This window comes from Rhinolophus sinicus, linkage group LG16 (assembly GCF_036562045.2).
Source record: "Rhinolophus sinicus isolate RSC01 linkage group LG16, ASM3656204v1, whole genome shotgun sequence".
NCBI lineage: Eukaryota > Metazoa > Chordata > Mammalia > Chiroptera > Rhinolophidae > Rhinolophus > Rhinolophus sinicus.
The window spans coordinates 34115091-34133633 of NC_133765.1; the positions used below are offsets into that span (position 1 = coordinate 34115091).

Sequence of the window (18543 nt, forward strand, 5' to 3'; positions counted from 1 at the left end):
CAGTTCTCGGGAGGAAGGAGCCCGGAGGCTTCCAGGCTACATTTGGCAAAGCACATTCTGCCATGTAGTATTCGGATAACTGAGCTCCTAGAGGGGGGCAGGGAAGGCCAGCAGCGGCCTGAGACAAGCTCAGGGCCTTTGAAGGGCAAAGGTCTAAGGGTCTAATATTCATTCTCAGGTGCCCCTGACTCTGAGGAGGGGGTGGCAATCAGCTTCCTCCCCAATGGGAAAGGTCTGCGCTAGGGGAGTGCTGGCTTCTGACAACGGAGTCCCCCCAGCTTCTGGACTGGACGAGTAAAGTCCAGGGCTGGGCGAGGGCCTGCTGTAGACGGCGGAGCAGATAAGCTCAGGGCGTGGGGCTCCCAGGGAGCAGCTGGCTCTGGGGTGGTGTGAGATGGTGCGTGTGTAGTCTGTCATTTTTCTGCATCTGTCCAGGGTAACGTAGATCGCTGCAGCTCTGGGCAAATGTTCTGTTTATTCAGCACACTTATTGAGCACCTGCTCTGAGCCAGGTGTCACAGATACATCGACGAACCAGACAGACAAGATCTCTGCTCTTCTGGAGTTTACATCTGAGTGGGAAAGTAGGTTCAGAAAACAGACGAGAAAAAGAATAGTGAATCATTCCAGGTAGTGGTAAGCACCATGAAGAAGATGAGACAGAGTAAGGTGATCCAGTGTAGATCTGTCTGACGGTTTTAGATAAGTTGGTTGGAGAAGGCTTCTTAGAGAAGATGACAGTTGGTCCAAAAGTTGAATTTGGACCAGGAACCAGGAAGACCACAGTCTCGGAGCAGAGAGAACAGCTAGTACAAAGGCTGGGCCTCCATGACAAATACACAGACTGGGCAGCTTAAACTACAGAAATGGATTTTCTTCCAATTCTGGAGGCCAGAAGTCCAAGACCAAGGGGCCAGCGGGATTGGTTTCTCCTGAGGCCTCTCTGGCTTGCAGACGGCCACCGTGTCTTCCATGGCCTTTTCTCTGAGAGCATGCACGCTCCTTGTGTGTCCTCTATAAGGACACCTGTCCTGTTGGATTCGGGCCTGTCCTATGATCTCGTTTAGCCTGAATTACCTCTTTAACGGCCTCATCTCCAAGACCATCACACTGGGGGCTAGGGCTTCAACCTCTGACTTTTGGGGGAACACAATTCAGCTCATAGCAGGCCCTGAGGTAGCAATGGGTTTGGGAGGTTCAAGGAGGAGAGGACAGAGAGGTGGGACTTGCAGTTGTGGTGAAGTTTGGGCTGTGTTCTGATGACAGCAGAAGCCTCTGGAGGCCTGAGTGCTTCTGTGGGTCTTGTGGCTAATCGGCCAGTGGCTTATGTGTGGTTGTGTGTCTTTGCAGGACAGGGGGAAGGGCAAAGTTTGGCATGGGTCTATTTCATGGCAGTTTTCATGCCACAGAGCAGTTCCCACCCCCACCCCCAGCTGCCCACATGGGCTGGGAACCTGGGAGACGCCGGTGTTTCTTTCCCTGCCTAAGCTCTTTTTCCTTCTCTTGTTCTCTCCGAGAATTAAAGGCTGGTGGGTGTCTCACCACTACGTGTCCACATTCCTGTCTGGCGTGATGCTAACCTGGTGAGTGTCTCCTGCCTCAGCCCCCCAGCTCTGCTCGCCCTCCCCACGTGGCTGTAAATGGGGACTCATGGTGGACGAGAGGGCTCAGATGGGGCTTTCAAAGTCCTTGGCCTGGACTGACTTTGGGGCCAAGAAGGGAAGTGTGGGCCAGCTGGGGAGTTTTCCTGGGAATGTCCTGTCTGCCTGCTGGCAGGGGCAGAGGTGACAGGGAGCAAGCACAGGGATGCAGAAGGCTGTGGCACCAAATAGACTAAGATGGAGGGCGGGGGAACTGGTGAGAACTTAGGCTTCAAAACTCCACGGGCTCCCTTGGTTCCCGAACAGACTTAACAGCAATGATGGAATTACCTGGCTCTAGCCCCAGGGACACGGGGGTCAAAGAAGGGTAAAAATCAGGGATCTGAGTTTAATTGTGAAACTTTTTCTTCTCTCTTGGTTGGAACAGGAATGGGAGGGAAGAATGTCTATTTCAGTACACCTGAACTTTGCTTGTCCCCACTTCTCTGCAGGCCTAACGGACTCATTTATCAGAAGTTTCGCAATCAGTTTTTAGCGTTTTCCATTTTTCAGAGTGAGTGTCTCTTGCACAGTTCCCTGTGGAGGCCCCGTCCCAATGAGGGGGTGTGTCTTTTGAGGAAGAGAGCTGAAACTGGGGGCGGTCCCTGGCCAGCCTGGGGCGGGGGAGGGTCCCAGAAATCCAGAAAAGAGCTATCTGCCCCCCAGGTCACCTTCATCCTACCGCCCAGCCCCCAGCCCCAGGAAAAGGATGGCCTGACCCACCCCCACTCCCTGGAGCCCCAGTCACTGACTTTTGTCCCCCCAGACCAGAATCGGACCAGTTGTGACCTCCAGGAACTAAGTGGTGTTGGGGGCACTAACTTTGTTTTCCTCAAAATGGAAATATATGTTCCTTTTCTCATTTAAGAATAGCTCTGGGTTTATATACAGTATAAATTGGTCCCAGGGGTTGCCTCTGGGAAGGGGGATGGTTGGGGACAAAAAGAGAGAGACTTGTACCTTTCACCAAGTACCTGTTTGTTCCCTTTGAATTTTATACCTATTCAAAAAATACTATTTAATTTTTAAATAAAACCCTGCTTACAAATACAGCTATATAAAGCTGAGAAGGTCAATTATATACAACCCCACCCGTAACGGTGATCACTGTTAATAGATCTGTGTCCTTTCAAACATTTTAATTCATAAATACATATATACTGCATTATGTATAGCCTACAAACAGGGGATCCCTCTGTACATACAGCTTGGCTTTTTTTTTCTTTTAACAATTACATGGGTATTTTCCCCACATCAACACACAGCATTCTCTCTCCTGATTTTTAGTGCCTGCAAGTATCCCATTGTATCGAACGGTCTCTGGCCGTCTTGTCATTGCACACGGCTCCCAGCACGGGGCCACCATTCCACAGGCATCTTTTGAGTACCTACTACACGCCTAAGAAAGCTCTCCAAGTTTCTAGCCTGGGGGGGGTGGGGGGGGGTTGTGGGGTCCTCAGATATCCTGATCTCTCTTTGTATTCTGGATAACAGATAAAGTGGGTTCATACTCGCATGTGTGTGTGTGTGTGGGGGGCGTGAGAGGCTTATACGCAGGGTGCCCCAGATAAAGTGGGTTCAGACGTGTGTGTGTGTGTGTGTGTGTGTGTGTGTGTGTGTGTGTTGGGGTGGAAGAGGGTTGTACCCAGAGCACCCCCCACAGGACCCACTGCCCCGTGGAGGTGTTACCCAATCCTCCGGGCGCTGTGCTCCCCCTGCAGGCTGTGTGCAGTTCCTGCAATATTATTACCAGAGGGGCTGCCTCTACCGGCTGAGGGCTCTAGGGGAGAGGAATCATCTGGACCTCACGGTGGGTGAGTAGCCCACTTGTGGGGTGGGGGGACATATACTGGCCCCTGCCCATTCCCCCAGACTTCACCCCTAACTCCCCACACGGGGAGCTCGTGCCAGTAAGGATATCACAAGACCTACCACACACAAAGCCAGGGCTCCCGGCCTCTACCCGAGTGGCTTTTCGTAATTCTTCGTGGGTTCTGTTTCAGCTGACAAATGTGAGGCCAGCTGTGTGCCCTCGATCTCTCTTGTCCTTTTTAAGCATCTATTTTCTGTCTATGCTTTATAATCAATATAATGTTAGCCTGGTGTTGCTCACACATAACTTACGTGTAATATGCCTACAGATACTATGTATAATGAATGCGGAACCTTTTTTAACTCACAGACGTGGGTACCCAATCAGAAAAGCTTGGAGACCCCCCATCTAAACTTTCAGGGGAAACTATTTTTAATAAAACTCTGCTATCTTTTGTGATTGTCGTTTCCATCGAATTACTCTGCAAAATAGGCTCTACTTTGTCAAGACTCAATTGAAATGATGCAGTCAAATGATCCATCATGAAATGCAAATTAAAGAACTTACTGCAAACATCGGCCCGGCACATCAGCATTCATAAGTGTGGTCCAGCCCCCTTAGCTCATGGCCACTTGAAGCGTGAGAGCAGTCAGGCCTGGTGACAGGTGTTCTGCACGATCTCTGGGTTATTTTCATAGTGAGCACTCACGTACCTGTAAGAGGTGAAGGCTGTTCCCCCTGCCCAGTGTGTGTTTATGCCTGGCTGATCTCAGGGTGACTGGCGTGGCTGGGCAGGGGGCGCTTGGTAGGGCCGTGGCGGCAACCAAACCCCTCACATGGGCCCTTTGCTCCCTCCCTCCTCTCCACAGAAGGATTCCAGTCCTGGATGTGGCGGGGCCTCACCTTCCTTCTGCCTTTTCTGTTCTGTGGCCACGTGAGTCCCCCTGGGAGTTTCTGGGTATCCCCTGCTCTGGGCCGACCCCTGGAAACAGAAGGTCCTCAGGCCTCTCCACTATTCACCAGCTATCCCTGAATTGGGCCCCATGGGGTCCTGGAAGGCCAAAGGCAGAAGCCAGAACTGGCCCTCAGGCTACTGTGGCCTAAGGTGCCCCAGTTTCTTTTGGGGGCGTTGTCAGTGTATCAGGGCAGTTGGTACCAGAAGCCAGGGGTCCTGGTGCATCTCCCCGGGCTTTCCCACGTGGGTCCCCAGGGGAATCGGGTGGGGTGAGCAGTGCCTGCCTCCCCTCTCTGCAGTTCTGGCAGCTCTACAATGCAGTGACGCTGTTTGAGCTCTCCAGCCACGAGGAATGCAGAGAATGGCAGGTATAGTGTGTGCATATGGCAGGAGTGGTGGTGGGCCTGGCAGAGGACAGCCGGCTTGGGGAGAATTCTTTTCTAAACCATGCCCTTCCCACCTCCACCCCCTCTATGAGGCCCTGCTGCTCAGACCTCTCTGCTACTGGGGTCTGGAAGACGGTGGGTGGGAATTCAGGAAGCCCCTCAGTGGACTGAAAATACCTAGGAGGTTGACCCCATGGAGTGCTATGGGGTGCCCAGGGAGGAGCCCCCCCTCTCCCCGAAGACCCTGCCTGACCCCAAGGACTCCCTCCCTTCACCCAGTTGGCCCAGAGCTCTGCCTTCTGCCAGCAAAACCCTGCAGTTTGTGGGTAGCTTGTGCTGAGCCAGTTCTGAGGTCCAGGAGTGGGGTGGGCACTTGAGGGAGGGGAGCCAATCAGAGCTGGCAGCCTTTTCCTCCTTTCCCCCTGCTCTTGCCCCCCACCAGGTGTTCATGTTGGCGCTCACATTCCTGGTCCTCTTCCTTGGCAATTTCCTGACCACACTGAAAGTCGTCCACACCAAACTCCAGAAGAACAGAAACAAGGCCAAGAAGCCGTGAGCCACGGACCATGCCCCTCGATCCCTCAGACTTTGAGACTGCACGGGGATCCCAGTCGGCACCCTGGCTGCTGACTTCCTCCCAGCAGTGCCAGTGGCCCCTGGCAGCAGTGACCTCAGGGGCTAGGGGCATCGCAGGGAGCAGGGCCGAGGCCCTGGCCCCCGGCTGAACCAGAAGAATGTGAGCCCCGCCTGTCTGCCCCGCCTTCCTATTTATGACGTATTTAATACCCGGTCCTCCCCTCTTCCCCAGACTCTCCGACCTTCCCCTGCTGCTCTTCGCCAGACGGGGAAGTTAAGCCTTAGGGAGCCTCTCTGTCTCCACTGCCATCATTTGAGCCCCTCAGGGTGGGGTGTGGACATGCCTCCTGGGGTTGGACTTGCGACCTGCTACTTACAGATCCCAGGTGGGGGTGGAAGGAAGCCCCTGGGCATCCTGTGGAGCCTCCCTCGGGCGGGCGCACTGCTTCTGCTGTAAGCTCCCACCTCCCCTGGCCTCCGCTCTTGTGGGGCCAGTATTTAAGTTCTCGGAGAACCACCGTCTGTGCCTCCTGCTCTTTGTGCTTCCCGCGTCTCCTGCCTGCTGGCCACCGGGGGAAAGCAGCCCTACCTCCCTGATGCCTGGGGTTCTTGGCCCTTGGAGCAACTTGGAGGGGAGGGCCGGTTGGGAGGGTTTTCGGAGGGTCACCACCAGAGGGCATCCCAGCCTCTGCATCATTTGGGTGGTGTGAGGGTTTTTATTTAATGATGAAAGTTTGGGTCTGCTCTTGGGCGCTTCCTGACCCCTAACCCCTCAACCCACCTTCCCGAATCTTGCAGTGAGTACTCAGAGTGGAACCAAGACCCTGAGTGCTGACTGGGGCTTCAGCCAGCATGGAGGTTACCCAGCCGTCCACCTCAGAGATTCTGGAATGGGGGGAAGAGTCTGAGGGGCAAGTCTGCAGGTCACCCCATGTTAGATTTGTAATTCAGGGGTGGCGGGATGAATGTTTGCTTGAGTTTTCTGCCCCTTCTCCCATACCTGAGCATCAGCTGCCCTTAGCTGCTTCCCTACAAATCCCCTTTTGACCAGAGTTCACAGCTGTGTCCACAGCCATGCTTTGATTTTTTAATTACATTTTTAAAATATGAAATTCCCCCTCCCCCCAGTAAGATTACACATAAAAATCCAGATTCCTACTTTCCCTAGAAAAATGGAAAGACTTGGCAACATTCCCCACAGGGCAGCACATGGCTGGCTTTAGCTGCCTCTCTAGGGTGGTGGGCTTGCTCTCTGGTTTGCCGCAGGCCCCACCACTCCCTTTCGTCCCTGCCCTACTTCACTCTTTGGGCCTCCCACCTGGCCTTTTAGGTACTTGGGTTTGCCCTAGACTAGGCCTTGGCAAACCTGTCCTGTAAAGGGCCAGATGGTAACTTTTAGGCTTGGAGAGCCAGCTGGTCTGTCACAACTACTTTAGCCTGCAGTTAGTCATAGGGCAAAAGCAGCCCATGCATAAATGAATGGGTATGGCTGTGTTCTAATACAACTTTTATTTACAAAAACATACAGCGGCCTGATTTGGCACACAGGCGAGTTTGCTCACCTCTGTCCTAGACCATCATTTGTCCACAAGGCCTTGGATTCTGCTAGAATAAGAGGTCCTTGGTATGAACACTCTGTTGTGTCCCCAGGGCATGGCAGGGCCGTGGGGAATGTCAGTGGGGTGGGATGGACTTCAGAAATCTCTCCCCTAGCATTGACTTTACAGAGGTGCAGGCTTAGTGGGGGTCACAACAGTGGGCAGGGCGGGGGCTGAGGCAGGAGCCACATTAAGCCATCATCCCATCTTAGGTAACGCTGAATCCTGAGCCCACTCAGGAACCAGGCAGCTCTCGATCTTTGGGGGTATTAGAATCACCGGGGGCACTTGTTTCAAAACTCCTGGTTCCCCCAAACCCGACCTTCTGGAACGATGTTCAGTGTATCTGTGGCAGGGGATCGATGAAGTCCGTTCTTAAAGGAGGCCAGGATGGTCTAGGCTCCAGAACACATCTTGACAGAAATGCTGGCTGTGAGGGGCAGGCAGGAGCTTGATGACTATTTAAATGAGCCGGTGCCATCCTTTTGCAGACAGGCAAACAGTCTGTAGAGAGAACTGACCAGCCCAAGATCAGGGGCTGATGTCACTTTTCATCTCGCGTATCCAGCAGTGGGGGGTGTCGCAGGTGAGGAGACCCTGAGCTGGGGTTGGATGGGTGCTCCAGAGTGTTTGTTTTGCTTTCTGAGAGGTTCTTCTCTTGCGCGTGTGCGCTCAGCTCTGGAAAGATGGCAGCAGAGGCGAAGGCTGCGACTGAAGTCCTCTGTGTGGGGCACAGGGGCAGAGTGGGTGGGGGTGGTGCCGGCACCCATATTTAGGCTGCTGCCTGTGTTCTCCTGATAGGCCCAACCCCATCGTGACCCCAGAGTTCCTGGGGGAAGGAAGCAAGAAGCTGGAGGATACAGCTGTGCCTATCTTGGGAGCCCAGGGAGGCGGCTGACACCAGAGCAGCAGGCTTGGGGGAGCCGTGGGGACCGCTGCCAAATCCACATTTACCCACATACCCAGTGTAGTTTGTCATTTCAAGCACAGGCTTTCAGTACCTTATTGGAGTGCAAAGGGACACGTATGGCTGGGGGGAAGGTGTGAAGAGGCACTCCTGAGTCCTGGGGACAAATGCCAGTTCTAGAGTACAGATGGACTAAGTCAGGCACCCTCACCCACCACTGTGCAGGCCACAGCTCCCGTGGGACCCCAGAGGTGAGTTCATGGTCAGAGCCCCAGCTGGGAAAAGAGGGAGCTCCAGAATGTTCTAAGAATCTCACCATAGGCTTCAGACACCAGGCATTGGAGACACCCAACCCCAAGTGCCCTTTGAAAACTGGGAGGGGCAGGATCCAGGGAGCAGCCTGGGCACCTGAGCCCTGTCAGTTCTGTTCCGAGGGCCATATGGCCCGCCTTGCAGGGGTCAGAGCAGCAGGCATGGCCGTTGGTGTTTCTTCCGCTGTGCTTTCTTCTGAGCACTGAGGGCAACCTTGGTGGCCTCTCGGAAGACGTCCTCCACGTTCTCCCGAAACTTGGCGGAACATTCCAGGTAGAGGGCAGCTTTTATCTCTTCACAGATTGTCAGGCCCTGGGTTGGGGGAGGTGCCAGCATGAGATGAGGGGCCTGGAACACGGATTGCCTTCTGACAGCCCTTCGTGGGTTTGGGGCTGGCTTTGGGGGCTCTTTGGAGGTGGAGGCCTTGGTGTGGTGCCCCTCTCTCCATCCCAGGGCCAGCCTCCACCAGTGTGTGTGGATGGAACAGAAGGGTCTGTTTGGCTAAGGGCTATCCTGGCCTCCACCGCACCCTCTGTCCAGCCTCAGGCAGAAATGGGGGCAGAATTCTGAGAACTGGGGTTGGGGGCTGTGTCTGCCAGGCCTGTCAGAATAGTTGAAGTCCCCAAGAGAGCAAGGGCTTCCAATGTACCTCTCTCCCTCTCGAAAGCATAATTTAGGCAACTGAGCCTGCTATTAGACTAAAAAATATCTTTATTTCTAAAACAAATTTACTTTATTAATGCTAGTCTTTTTATTAAATTTTATTTTCCTTTCTGTTCCTTTTCTGTTCTCCTGTGCCTCACCCAGAAAACCATGGGGTTTGGTTTTGCCCAGGACGCTTAGGGGCAGCCTACTTTCATACAAGGGCCTCCCCATCGGGTAGACGGGACAGGATGGTGGATAATGTCCCAGACTCTGGGAGGCAGAGTGACTGGGACAGCTTCCTAGCCGCACTTCAGGTTAGTCATGGGGCTCTGGGCAAGCTACTTAACCTCTCGGGGTTTTCATTTGCCCCCTGTAAAATGGGGAACACCTAAGAGTACTCGCCTCAGGGTTATAAGGATTAAATGAGGTATGTAATGTAAAGTGCTCAGATAAGTGGGCTGTCAACACTATTTTAAAAGTATTATTCTTAGAATCCTTTTTGTTTCAGCTGTCCAAAAGGCCACTAGGGCACAGAGGCCAAAGGCCTGGGAGCCTTTCCGGCTATGGCTGTGCCCAAGGATGCTGGCTCCTGGTGGTGGGTTGGGGGACGGGAAGGGAGCGGCCCCTGGCTGACCTGCAGGTAGGTGATGGGCTCAAGCTGGGCCGCCCGAAGCTTCCGCAGCAGCTCTTTGTCCTTCCGCAGATCTGTCTTGCAGCCAATGAGCACCATGGGTGTCCCAGGGCAGAAATGCGTGACTTCAGGAATCCACTGTGGAGGGAGAGGCTGGGCATTAGGGCTGGGAGTAGATTCGTGGCCGTTAGCCCCAGAGGCAGGCTGGCTGGGAGACAGGCCTCACCTTGACGGTGACATTGTCAAAGCTGGTGGGGTTCATGACATCATAGCAGATGAGCACGAGGTGGGCGTTCTGGTAGGACAGGGGCCGCAGTCGGTCATAGTCTTCCTGCCCTGAAACCGGAGAGCAGGTGGGGGTCAGGGAGGCACCCCTCCCTTGTTCACCCGAGTCCCCTGTCTGGGCTCAGATGGGCAAGGGGGTGGGGTGTCCTGGACAAGTGACTCCTGTCTCTAAGCTTCAGTTTCCTCATCTGAAAAACAGGTGGCAGCCCTGGAAGGTAGCAAAGATTATGGGAGCTAAAACCCAGGCGGTGCTCAGAGCTGGGCCTGATTATAGAGTACATGCTGGAAAAGCTGCTAGCAATTATGCTGAAGACACCCCACCCCCCCAACCCGCCCCGGTGCTCAGGCTGAAAGCACAGACTCTGAAACCATATCCCCGCCTTGCCAAAGATTCAATTAACCAGGGAGGGTGCCCCTCACGCTGAGAGGTGCATGGCTTCAGGTGGAATTACTCCTGCCATCCCGCAAATGCTGGCGGGGGTAGACAGCTGGAGATGACAAGCACACTCCCCACCCAGGTCCACCCCCCACAGCCGCTGTCACCCCCCTTCCCCCACATCAGCCTCACCTGGGGAGAACTGACAGCTCCTGATGCTCAGCCCTCCCCAGCACCAATGGACTCAGAGCCCAAGGCTGGGCTAGAGCAGCAGTGGGTGTGGATTTTTTTTTTTTTAATTTTTTAATTTACAATTTCAAACATAGAAAAATTGCAACAACAACAAAAAAGAAAAAGCACAAAGGACTCACTCTCAGAGGCAACTGAAGACTCTGGGCTTCTTCACGCAGGGGTACTTCCCTAAGGAGTTTCTAAGACCAGGGACGTCCTCTCACCTACCACAGCACAACTACCAAACTCGGCAAAGCAACAGCGATCCGGTCCACAGGCCGTGTTCAGATCTCACCAATAACGTCCTCTAGTACTGTTTCCCGGGTCCAGAAGCAGGCCCAGGCTCACATGCCGCACTTAGTTGTCATGCCCAGTATTTCTGAAAAACTCCCACAGGGAGAGCGGACGCCTTTCATTGGTGACCTCCCAGCCACCTCTACAGAAAGGGATAACGACTTTTTTCCATTGAACAGGGACAGGGAGGACCAGGAATCCCCCACCCCATCCCTCCCTCCAGCCTTTGGGTGCCCCGGTGGCGCCAGCCTGCCCTGCACAGCCTCCCTGCCAAAGGCCTCTCCACTGAGCATGGACAGGCCACATCCTGTGTCCTGCTTCTGGCCCCCCACTGATGACAGGGCACAGCCACCCTCTTCCCACTGACTCCCCTTCTACCCAGGGACCCCTGGCAGTGTGCAGTGAATGGCTGCCACAGTCATGACGGTGGCTAGGCCAGGAGGACTCCATGCTGTCGTGCAGCCAGAGTCCCCCCAGCAGTGAAGAAGGGGCGAGGGGTAGTCGGGGCCCAGTGCACTCAGACCCTCCTGCCTTCCTTGCCACAAAGCTGGAGAAATCCTTATAAGACAGTGGGAAACCGGCTCAGCATGCTATTCCTACGCATCTCCTCCCCTTTCTGTCCCCAAACTGTCCCCTCCCCTAATGTTTGTCCATGTCTTTCTAGACCTCTGCTGTCCCGTAGAGTAGTTGCTAGTCCCATGTGGTTATTTAAATTAACATTAAAAATTCAGATTCTCCATTACACTAGCTGCATTTCAAGTGATTAATTGCCACATAGGGCCAGCGGCCACTGTAACAGCGCAGGTGTAGAACGTTCCCACCACTGCAGAAAGTTCTGTTGGACAGCATGGCACCATCTTCGGCCAAGCCACCGGAGGTCTCCCATGCCACCTCCTTCCTGGTCTCCTGCTGCCCCTCAATGAATCCATCCTTCACCTGGCAGCAGGATGGATCTTAAAACAAGTAAAATCCTGCCCCCTCCTCCCAACTGAAACACCCTGGATGGCTCCTCGTTGCCCTTTTGATAGAATCCAAACATAGTGGTCCGTCCACATGGGGGGCGAACCCACCGACCTTGCCCCTATTCCCCCCCTCCACACCCCTCACTCCCTGCAGTGCAGTCAAGGTGCCCTCCTCGGTTTCTCAGATCCACCAAGCTCTGTGTCTCAGAGCCTCGGCACTTGTTCTCTATACCTGGAAAGCTTTTCCCTAATTTTTCCCATTTTCTTCCTAGCATTTTATTTTCAGTCATTCAGACTGACCATCCACATTATTTCCTTTTGCAGAATCATCGCCTTGTCTCGACTTCTACTTAATAATACCACCCTGTACTTGATGTCCTTTTCAGAATGCTTTTCCCTACAAATAATTAAATCCGGATAGCAACCGCTGAGTCGGGGAACTTAGGAACACCCCATTTACAGAGAAAGAAACAAGAGTTTTAGGGAAGTGACGTGACCAGCCCCAGGTCACTGTCTCAGTGAATGAGCCAGGACTCAAACCTCAGTCCTTTACAAGCTAAGTTGGGTGTTCCTTCCGCAAAAACACAGCAATGCTGTATTCTGCTTTGCACTGTGCAAAAATAGGTTCTGGGCTTCTACCATGTGTGGTGCGGCTTGTAACGGTGGCGGAGCACGTGTTCTCCCCCCCCCTTTTTGAAATGTGGCGGGAGTGGACAAGCAGTGGTAGGACAGGCCTGCTGTGCTCACACACCTGTCTTCCCTCACCTGCCAGCTCATTCCGCAGGCCTCCCCTCACCGCTGGCAGCCGGCTCCCCACCCTGAGTGTCCAGTCTGTACTCCTGTATTTCCTCGTTCACTGTCTGTGTCCCTGTGGACTGTAAGCACCTTGATGGCAGGGGCCACATCTGTCAAAAATGATTCCTGGCAGCTGGCAGGCGCCCAGTATCAGCTGGGTGTGGTTTTGAAGTTGTTCGACTCTTTGTCAGACGAGGGCTGAGAGGTGCCCCTTGGTTTTGGCAATTTCAGCTGTGATGGTTTCAGCAGAGCTGTTGAGGGCTATAGGAGGAAATCAGGCCAAGCCTGCTCCACCTCCACAACTCCTCCCTTGCCGTTCCCTCCTCTTCTAGAAGACTCTTCCCCAGGTAGCAGCATGGCTCCTCCCTCCTTTCCTTCAGGTCTCTGGAGAAGTGTCACCTCCTCTGAGACATCTTTCCCAACTGCTCTGGAACAGCCTCCTTCCCGGTCTGTCCCACCACCTACAAACGTGGCTTTATTTTTCCTCCTAGCACGTTATCACTACCTGATGTCACTATTTTTCTGGTGTTTTTTTTTTTTTTTTTTTGTCTCCCCCATGAGGGGCTGTCTCTGTGCGGCTCCCTGTTATTCCTGGGACACGGGAGCTTGGTAAACGTTTGGTGAATGAAGGAAGAAATGAATGAGTGGGTGAAGGAAGTGTGATGGTAACTGCCATGGCTCTCAGCGTTTGCAAGGTCACTGCACCGCCATCACCTGTGTTAATTTAAGCAGCTGCCCCAGGACGCAAGCTGGGCAGGGAGGGTTCTTCCTGTTAGGAGCCCACGTGGCTGAGGGGGACATCTTTCAAGGTCATAAGCAGGCTCCCTGAGAGTTGGAGTGCCAACGCAGTCCCCAAGTCCAAGGTCAGATGCCTGCAAAGCCACTCTAAAAGTGCCAGTTCTCCCAGGAAGCCTTCCCCAGCCTTCCCAATTGCGAATTAACATCTGGACCTCAGTTTCCTCATCTGTGAAACAGATATGTGAGGAGCAGGTGAACTCTAGATGCCTATGATAATAAAATGTTTAACATCAGCAAAATGTATATGCCGTGCTCACTCATCATCTGCCAGAGGCCCCGCCAGAATTACCTGCATTGACTCATCATTCCTCACTGTGACTCTATAAGGTAGGGTTATTGTTATGCCCATTTTACAGATGCAGACACTGAAGCACAGAGGATGTAAAGTGACTTGTCCAAGGTCACATAACTCAGAGGAAGCTTTGTAAATGACAGAAGACCATCGGCAGGACTATTGGGGTGCCTTTCTCTCAGTCCACCCCAAAGGGTAGGGAGCTAGCCTCATCCTACAAGCCCAGCCCTTACCAGGTGAGGAAAAGACTACCAACAAAGGCATCTCAAGAAAGAGAGGGACTCTGGCTCACCCAGATCTCACCTCCCCCCCCAGGTTGCTTTCCTGGCTTGACTGTGCCTGGCGTGGCTTTCCCCGGGATTCAGTGTGGGCTTCCACACAGGGACCGGGCCTGCAGATGACAGACTTCTGGGTGCTGTGACCTCACATCTCGGGAGAGGTGCAATGTCCTAGACAACTCTCCCATGTGAGTCATGAGTGCCAGACTGCACTGACTCACGTTCTGTGACCTGTTTCCTTGCCTGGAAAGGGGATGAGAACCCTGCCGGATACTGAAAGTCAAGGACTTCTAGGCTGAGTAATGCTGGACACAGGTGAGGCGCTGCCACTGTGGTTACTGCTGAAATAGAAATTTCCGAGGGACAGAGGGCCTGGGTGGGGGCTCTGACCCTGGATCTTTAGACCCACAAGCTTTAGGAGGCCTCCAGCTACAGGTGATACTATTACCCTCCCCATTTACCCACAGTGGTGCTAAGGCTTAAAGGGGCCAAGTCACCTGTCTACAGGCACCCAGGGGTCCTACTCCGGCCACTGCAGACAGGCTTCAGATGTTTAAAATGCCCAGAGTTCCGTGTAGAAGGAGGCCTTTATTTCTGGTGAGGGAAGGTCTGTGGCGCAGGGAGGAAGTGAGGCTCTCACTTCACAAGAGGGTATTTCCTTTGAGGGAAGGAGCTTTGCTGCAACAGTCATCTTTCTGGGGGCAGGGGTCTCTAAAGCCCAAAGCTGGGTGGAAGAGAGAGGGTGTTCTCAGGCCACAGTGGTACCCAAATCAGCTGGCTGGACAGACACAGGACAGGCGGGTCCCAGCTCTGGCTGAAGTGTTGGTCATGGGAAGGGTGCAGGCAGCGTGAGAAGGAGAAGCTGCCCGAAGAGGAACCCACTTTTACTAGTGCTACTGGGACTCGGCCCCCTGCACGTCCTCCCCAGAGAATGGAGTCGGCGGGCCCCGAGCTGAGAGCGCATTCTCACCACCCACAGCTTCGGCTCCCTGAGCTTCCAGTGCTCCTGGTTCCTAGACACCCCTTTGTCCCTGATTCCTTGTCTTAGCAAGTCCTCTGGCCCCCGCTTTTCCTCTTCCCATCTCAGGCTGGGAAGGGGACCACAGCGCCCCACCTCCCTGAGAAATCCCCACCCCAGCCCAAGGCCCAGATAACTCCATTTCTGATTGGTGTCTTAACATCCCACCTCACCCCGCCTCCCCTTGCCCAGGAAACTTCAGACCTCACCACAGCTTCCTGCCTCTGAGGGTGTCAGGGCCAGCAGGCAAGACTGCTAAGAAAAGGGTGCTCTTAGCCCCCACCTCCTTCACCTCAGAGCACTGAGCGCTCCGTCACCCCTCCATCCACCCTCCTGCTGCTTTGGTGTCTGTAACTGTTTCCGCAGGATGAAGACAAGTCACTAGACTGGCCTCCCACGTGGGCCCCTGTGGCCAGGTCCTGGGTGTGGAGAAATTCAGCCTCTGGGGGGGCCACCCATCCCAGAGCTCTGGTCACCACTGGTTGGTTGGAAAGATGCCTCCCTGCATCCCGCCTTTCCCCACCTTTGCCATGGGGTCTAGCCCATCAGGTTCTAGAACCTTCTACAACCTTTACTAGACACATCTCCAGCTTACCCACTCTATCTTTCTCTGTTTGGTCACCTAGCCATCCTTTTCTGCCATGTTCTCCTGATACCTGTCTACCCCACAGGTAGAGATGAATGTCATTGCCTTTATCACACAGGACTTCTCCAGGGACACATCTGCATCCAGATTTATCCTTTATTCATTCCACAAGCCTCACTCTAGGACGAGCACCGTGCTGGGTACTGGCTTACCAAAAAGGAATGACCTAGTCTCGCTTTCACAAAGTTCCCCACAGCGGGCTTCCCCAGCGGGCTTCCCAGGTCAAGCCCTGTGACAGCCCTGTCCCAGCAGGATACCCTTGAGGAGGGAGCAGCCACAGTTCTCCCCGCACTGTCCTGCTGCCTGTGGGGCCAGCCTAGTCTCCCAGACTCCGTGGAGAGGTTCAAAGGGCTGGGAAGAGTCATGATGGGAAAGCAGGGGTGGGGTGGGCCCAGAGCTCAGCAGGCCTGAATGGGGGCGGGGGAGGCTAAAAAATAACAATGACAACACTTAGCAAGCCTCTCCCAGCCCCTGTGCTGGGTGCTGCACAGCACGTGGACCTGACTTACTCCTCACCACTATTTTAGGCCTGGTTACAGATGGCAAAACCAAGGCCCAGACATCCCTGATGACAGCCAGGCAGGGGAGCCGGCATCAAAGCCCAGGTCTGACTCCAAAGCACATGGACAGGCAGGATCAGGGCCCAGGGTGGTCGAACAATTCTGATGACTCAGGGCCGGAGCTCCCTCCATCCCTCCCAAAGCAGCTCTTTGAGCAAATCCTTTCTTACACCAAGTAGAAGCTTTCTAGAACCTGCACATGACAATCTACCCCGACATGTTCTTTGAGCATCTTTCTCTGGGAGAGGCCAGAAAGACCAGAAGTGCTGGGTCCGATGCAGGAGGCTTAGGTGAACAGTGAACTGGGAAGACACCCTGAGGGCAGAGGAAGGAGGAGAGAGTGAAAACTCCCCTGACTCTCTGGGGGGCCGTCAGTGCTCCACCCACAAAGTGGAGTTAATGAACCTGCCCCTCCCTGGGGCTGGACAGGAAACATGTGAAACCAAGTGTTTCAGACATACCACAATTTTTACTGCTCTTGCAGCCACACCCTTGGGAATTCCTCAGAAGCCAGTAGCTTTCCCAGTTCAAGGGGTGAAAGCATGGCCCAGTTCTGGGGGCAGCCCAGCATGGCCCTCATCTGACAAGAGGGGGAGGTCCTTAGAGGCCACTGCAGAGAGGGAGACACACCCACACAGCAAAGCCTGCCAAAGTCAGGCACAGCGGTTGGGGTCTGGGGCTGGGTCAGCCCCTTTCCTGATCCTCTCCAGGTGGAGTGAGAGATGCTACTGGCAGCTTTGGAGGGGGAGGGGTGTGTCTGGATTTTGGCTGGAAGGCCAGTGGGAGACTTCACCTGCTAAGTACAAGGCTTGCCTGGGGAAAGGGCAGGCACTTGATAACATGGTTTCACGCATTGAGTCACAGAGGCTGGGTGAGTCCCCAGCTGGGGATCCTGACCTTTGCTCCCTAATGTTAACTCAGCCCAGAGGGTAGCCAGGACAGGATGGAAGCTCCCTGAGGGTAGGCAGCCCCCACGACCCACCAGTGTTACCCAAATCCTCTCATTGGCTGTACGTCTCCCACCCCTCCCCCAACCACAGGGACTCTAATGACTCAGATGCAAGCCGCCTAAATCCACTAGAAGCTGCTGGTGGCAGAAGAACCTCCCGTTCTGATGTTCCCTAGAGCTCTGTGCCTGGTTTCTTCCAGGGAACCAGGAAAGCACAGAACCGTATCCACAGAATCCTAGAACCACAGGCTCAAAACTGTAGACCACAGGATTTCAGAATCACTCACTGTAACCCATGTCATTCCAGAAACGTAAGAATCAAAATTTGCGTCCACAGGACCCTGGAGTCTCAGGACTGTTGGCCACAGACTCTTGGAAGTCACAAGCTATGATCTGTAGCCCAGAGTATTCTAGAAGCATAGGACCCAGAAATACAGCCCACGGAATCCTAGCACCAGGGGACTCAAATCTGCAGCCCCCGGAATCCTAGCACCAGGGGACTCAAATCTGCAGCCCACAGAATCTTAAGAGACCACAGCGGGTAACACGGAATCCTGGCAACAGGCGTAACAGAAAGAAGCCCACGATTTTCTAGAACCACTGGAGAGGAACCAAGCCGAGGACTCTCAGCACATCAGCGCTGGGTGATGGCCCAGGAGCTCACTTCGTTCAAAATTCACTTATTTTACAGATGGGCGATTGAGGTCCCCTAGGCCTCCAAGGCCACCAGCCAGGCGGTGGTCACCTGGCTCCCAGCCAGGGCCCCTCCGCGGCCTCCCGGAGTGATGGGCTGTCAGGGCCCCGCCAAGGCGGGCGGCCAGGCCTGCCGGCGGGGATGTCCCAGCGGGGAAAACCCTCCGGGAGGACCCTGAAACCCTCGGCGTGCAGGCACTCACCGGCGGTGTCGTAGAGTTTCAGGGTCACCTCCTTGTTGCCCACGGTCACGTTGGTCGTGTACTTCTCGAACACAGATGGGGCGTAGCGCTGTCGGAGAAGGGATCGCGTTGGTTCTTAAGGGATGCAGCGGGGTCCCAGGGTCCCGCTGGACTCCCCGAAACTTCCACTTTCACCCATCTGGGCTCTGGGATTCCCGAGGGGGAGCCCTGGGGTGGCGGCCGCCTCTGCGCGCAGGCCGGGGACCCGGGCTCCGGGCTCCGGGCACAGACTGAGGACCGTCCTTTTCCCACAGTGGTCCCAAGTCCGTTTTCCACCTCCCCCAGCCTACCCGCCTCCAGCCACCCCGGCGGGCCTCACCTCGGGGAAGGAGCCCTGGCTGTACACCATGAGCAGTGAGGTCTTGCCGCAGCCGCCGTCGCCCACGATCACGATCTTCAGCTCCTTCCTACCCAGGCCTGGGGCGGCGGTGTGGGCCGGGGTCCCGGGGGCGTCCATAGCCCGGAGCCCGCAGTACTGACAGCAGAGCGCGGGTCAGAGATCTGAGACTGAGCGCTCCGGGGAGGGGGCGGGCCCCAGGGGTGGGGCTAGGGTACGCCCCGCCCCTTCGGAGCTGGCACCGCCTCCGCCAGGCAGCCACCGGGCAGACTTCGAGCCTCACTTTCCTTCCAGCCGGGGGCGTTCGCCTCTCGTTTGGAGGGA

The 18543-nt window shown here is 54.7% G+C and overlaps 2 protein-coding genes across 4 annotated transcripts in view; one reads left to right on the forward strand and one right to left on the reverse strand.

Moving 5' to 3' along the window:
- TMEM120B (transmembrane protein 120B) overlaps positions 1-5888 on the forward strand; it is a 50503-nt gene extending 44615 nt beyond the window's left edge. For 2 of the 3 annotated variants that reach the window (XM_019733953.2, XM_019733954.2), the window contains exons 7-12: positions 1518-1583; positions 2093-2154; positions 3362-3454; positions 4323-4387; positions 4708-4776; positions 5237-5888. In XM_019733953.2, the coding sequence (XP_019589512.1) occupies positions 1518-1583; positions 2093-2154; positions 3362-3454; positions 4323-4387; positions 4708-4776; positions 5237-5350 (469 nt within the window). In that variant the 3' untranslated portion in view covers positions 5351-5888. The remainder of the gene's footprint in view (positions 1-1517; positions 1584-2092; positions 2155-3361; positions 3455-4322; positions 4388-4707; positions 4777-5236) is intronic. The other variant, XM_074321002.1, reaches the window with a different exon arrangement.
- A 972-nt stretch (positions 5889-6860) lies between these two features.
- On the reverse strand, positions 6861-18503 carry RHOF (ras homolog family member F, filopodia associated). Its single transcript, XM_019733961.2, has 5 exons — positions 18202-18503; positions 17844-17931; positions 9690-9799; positions 9467-9601; positions 6861-8499 (listed from the first exon to the last, which is right to left on the reverse strand). The coding sequence occupies exons 1-5, from the start codon at positions 18337-18339 to the stop codon at positions 8335-8337; spliced, it is 636 nt and encodes a 211-aa protein (XP_019589520.1). The 5' UTR covers positions 18340-18503; the 3' UTR covers positions 6861-8334.
- Between the last annotated feature and the right edge of the window lie 40 nt (positions 18504-18543).

Excerpts from the sequence above, each read along its gene's own strand:
- RHOF (XM_019733961.2), bottom strand. The coding sequence starts at position 18,339 with ATGGACGCCCCCGGGACCCCGGCCCACACCGCCGCCCCAGGCCTGGGT. Across the intron at positions 9,800-17,843 it reads GAAACTCTACGACACCGCCG|GGCAGGAAGACTATGACCGA; the intron begins GTGAGTGCCTGC and ends CTCCGGTTTCAG. Across the intron at positions 8,500-9,466 it reads AGCCCATCACCTACCTGCAG|GGCCTGACAATCTGTGAAGA; the intron begins GTCAGCCAGGGG and ends CCCCCAACCCAG.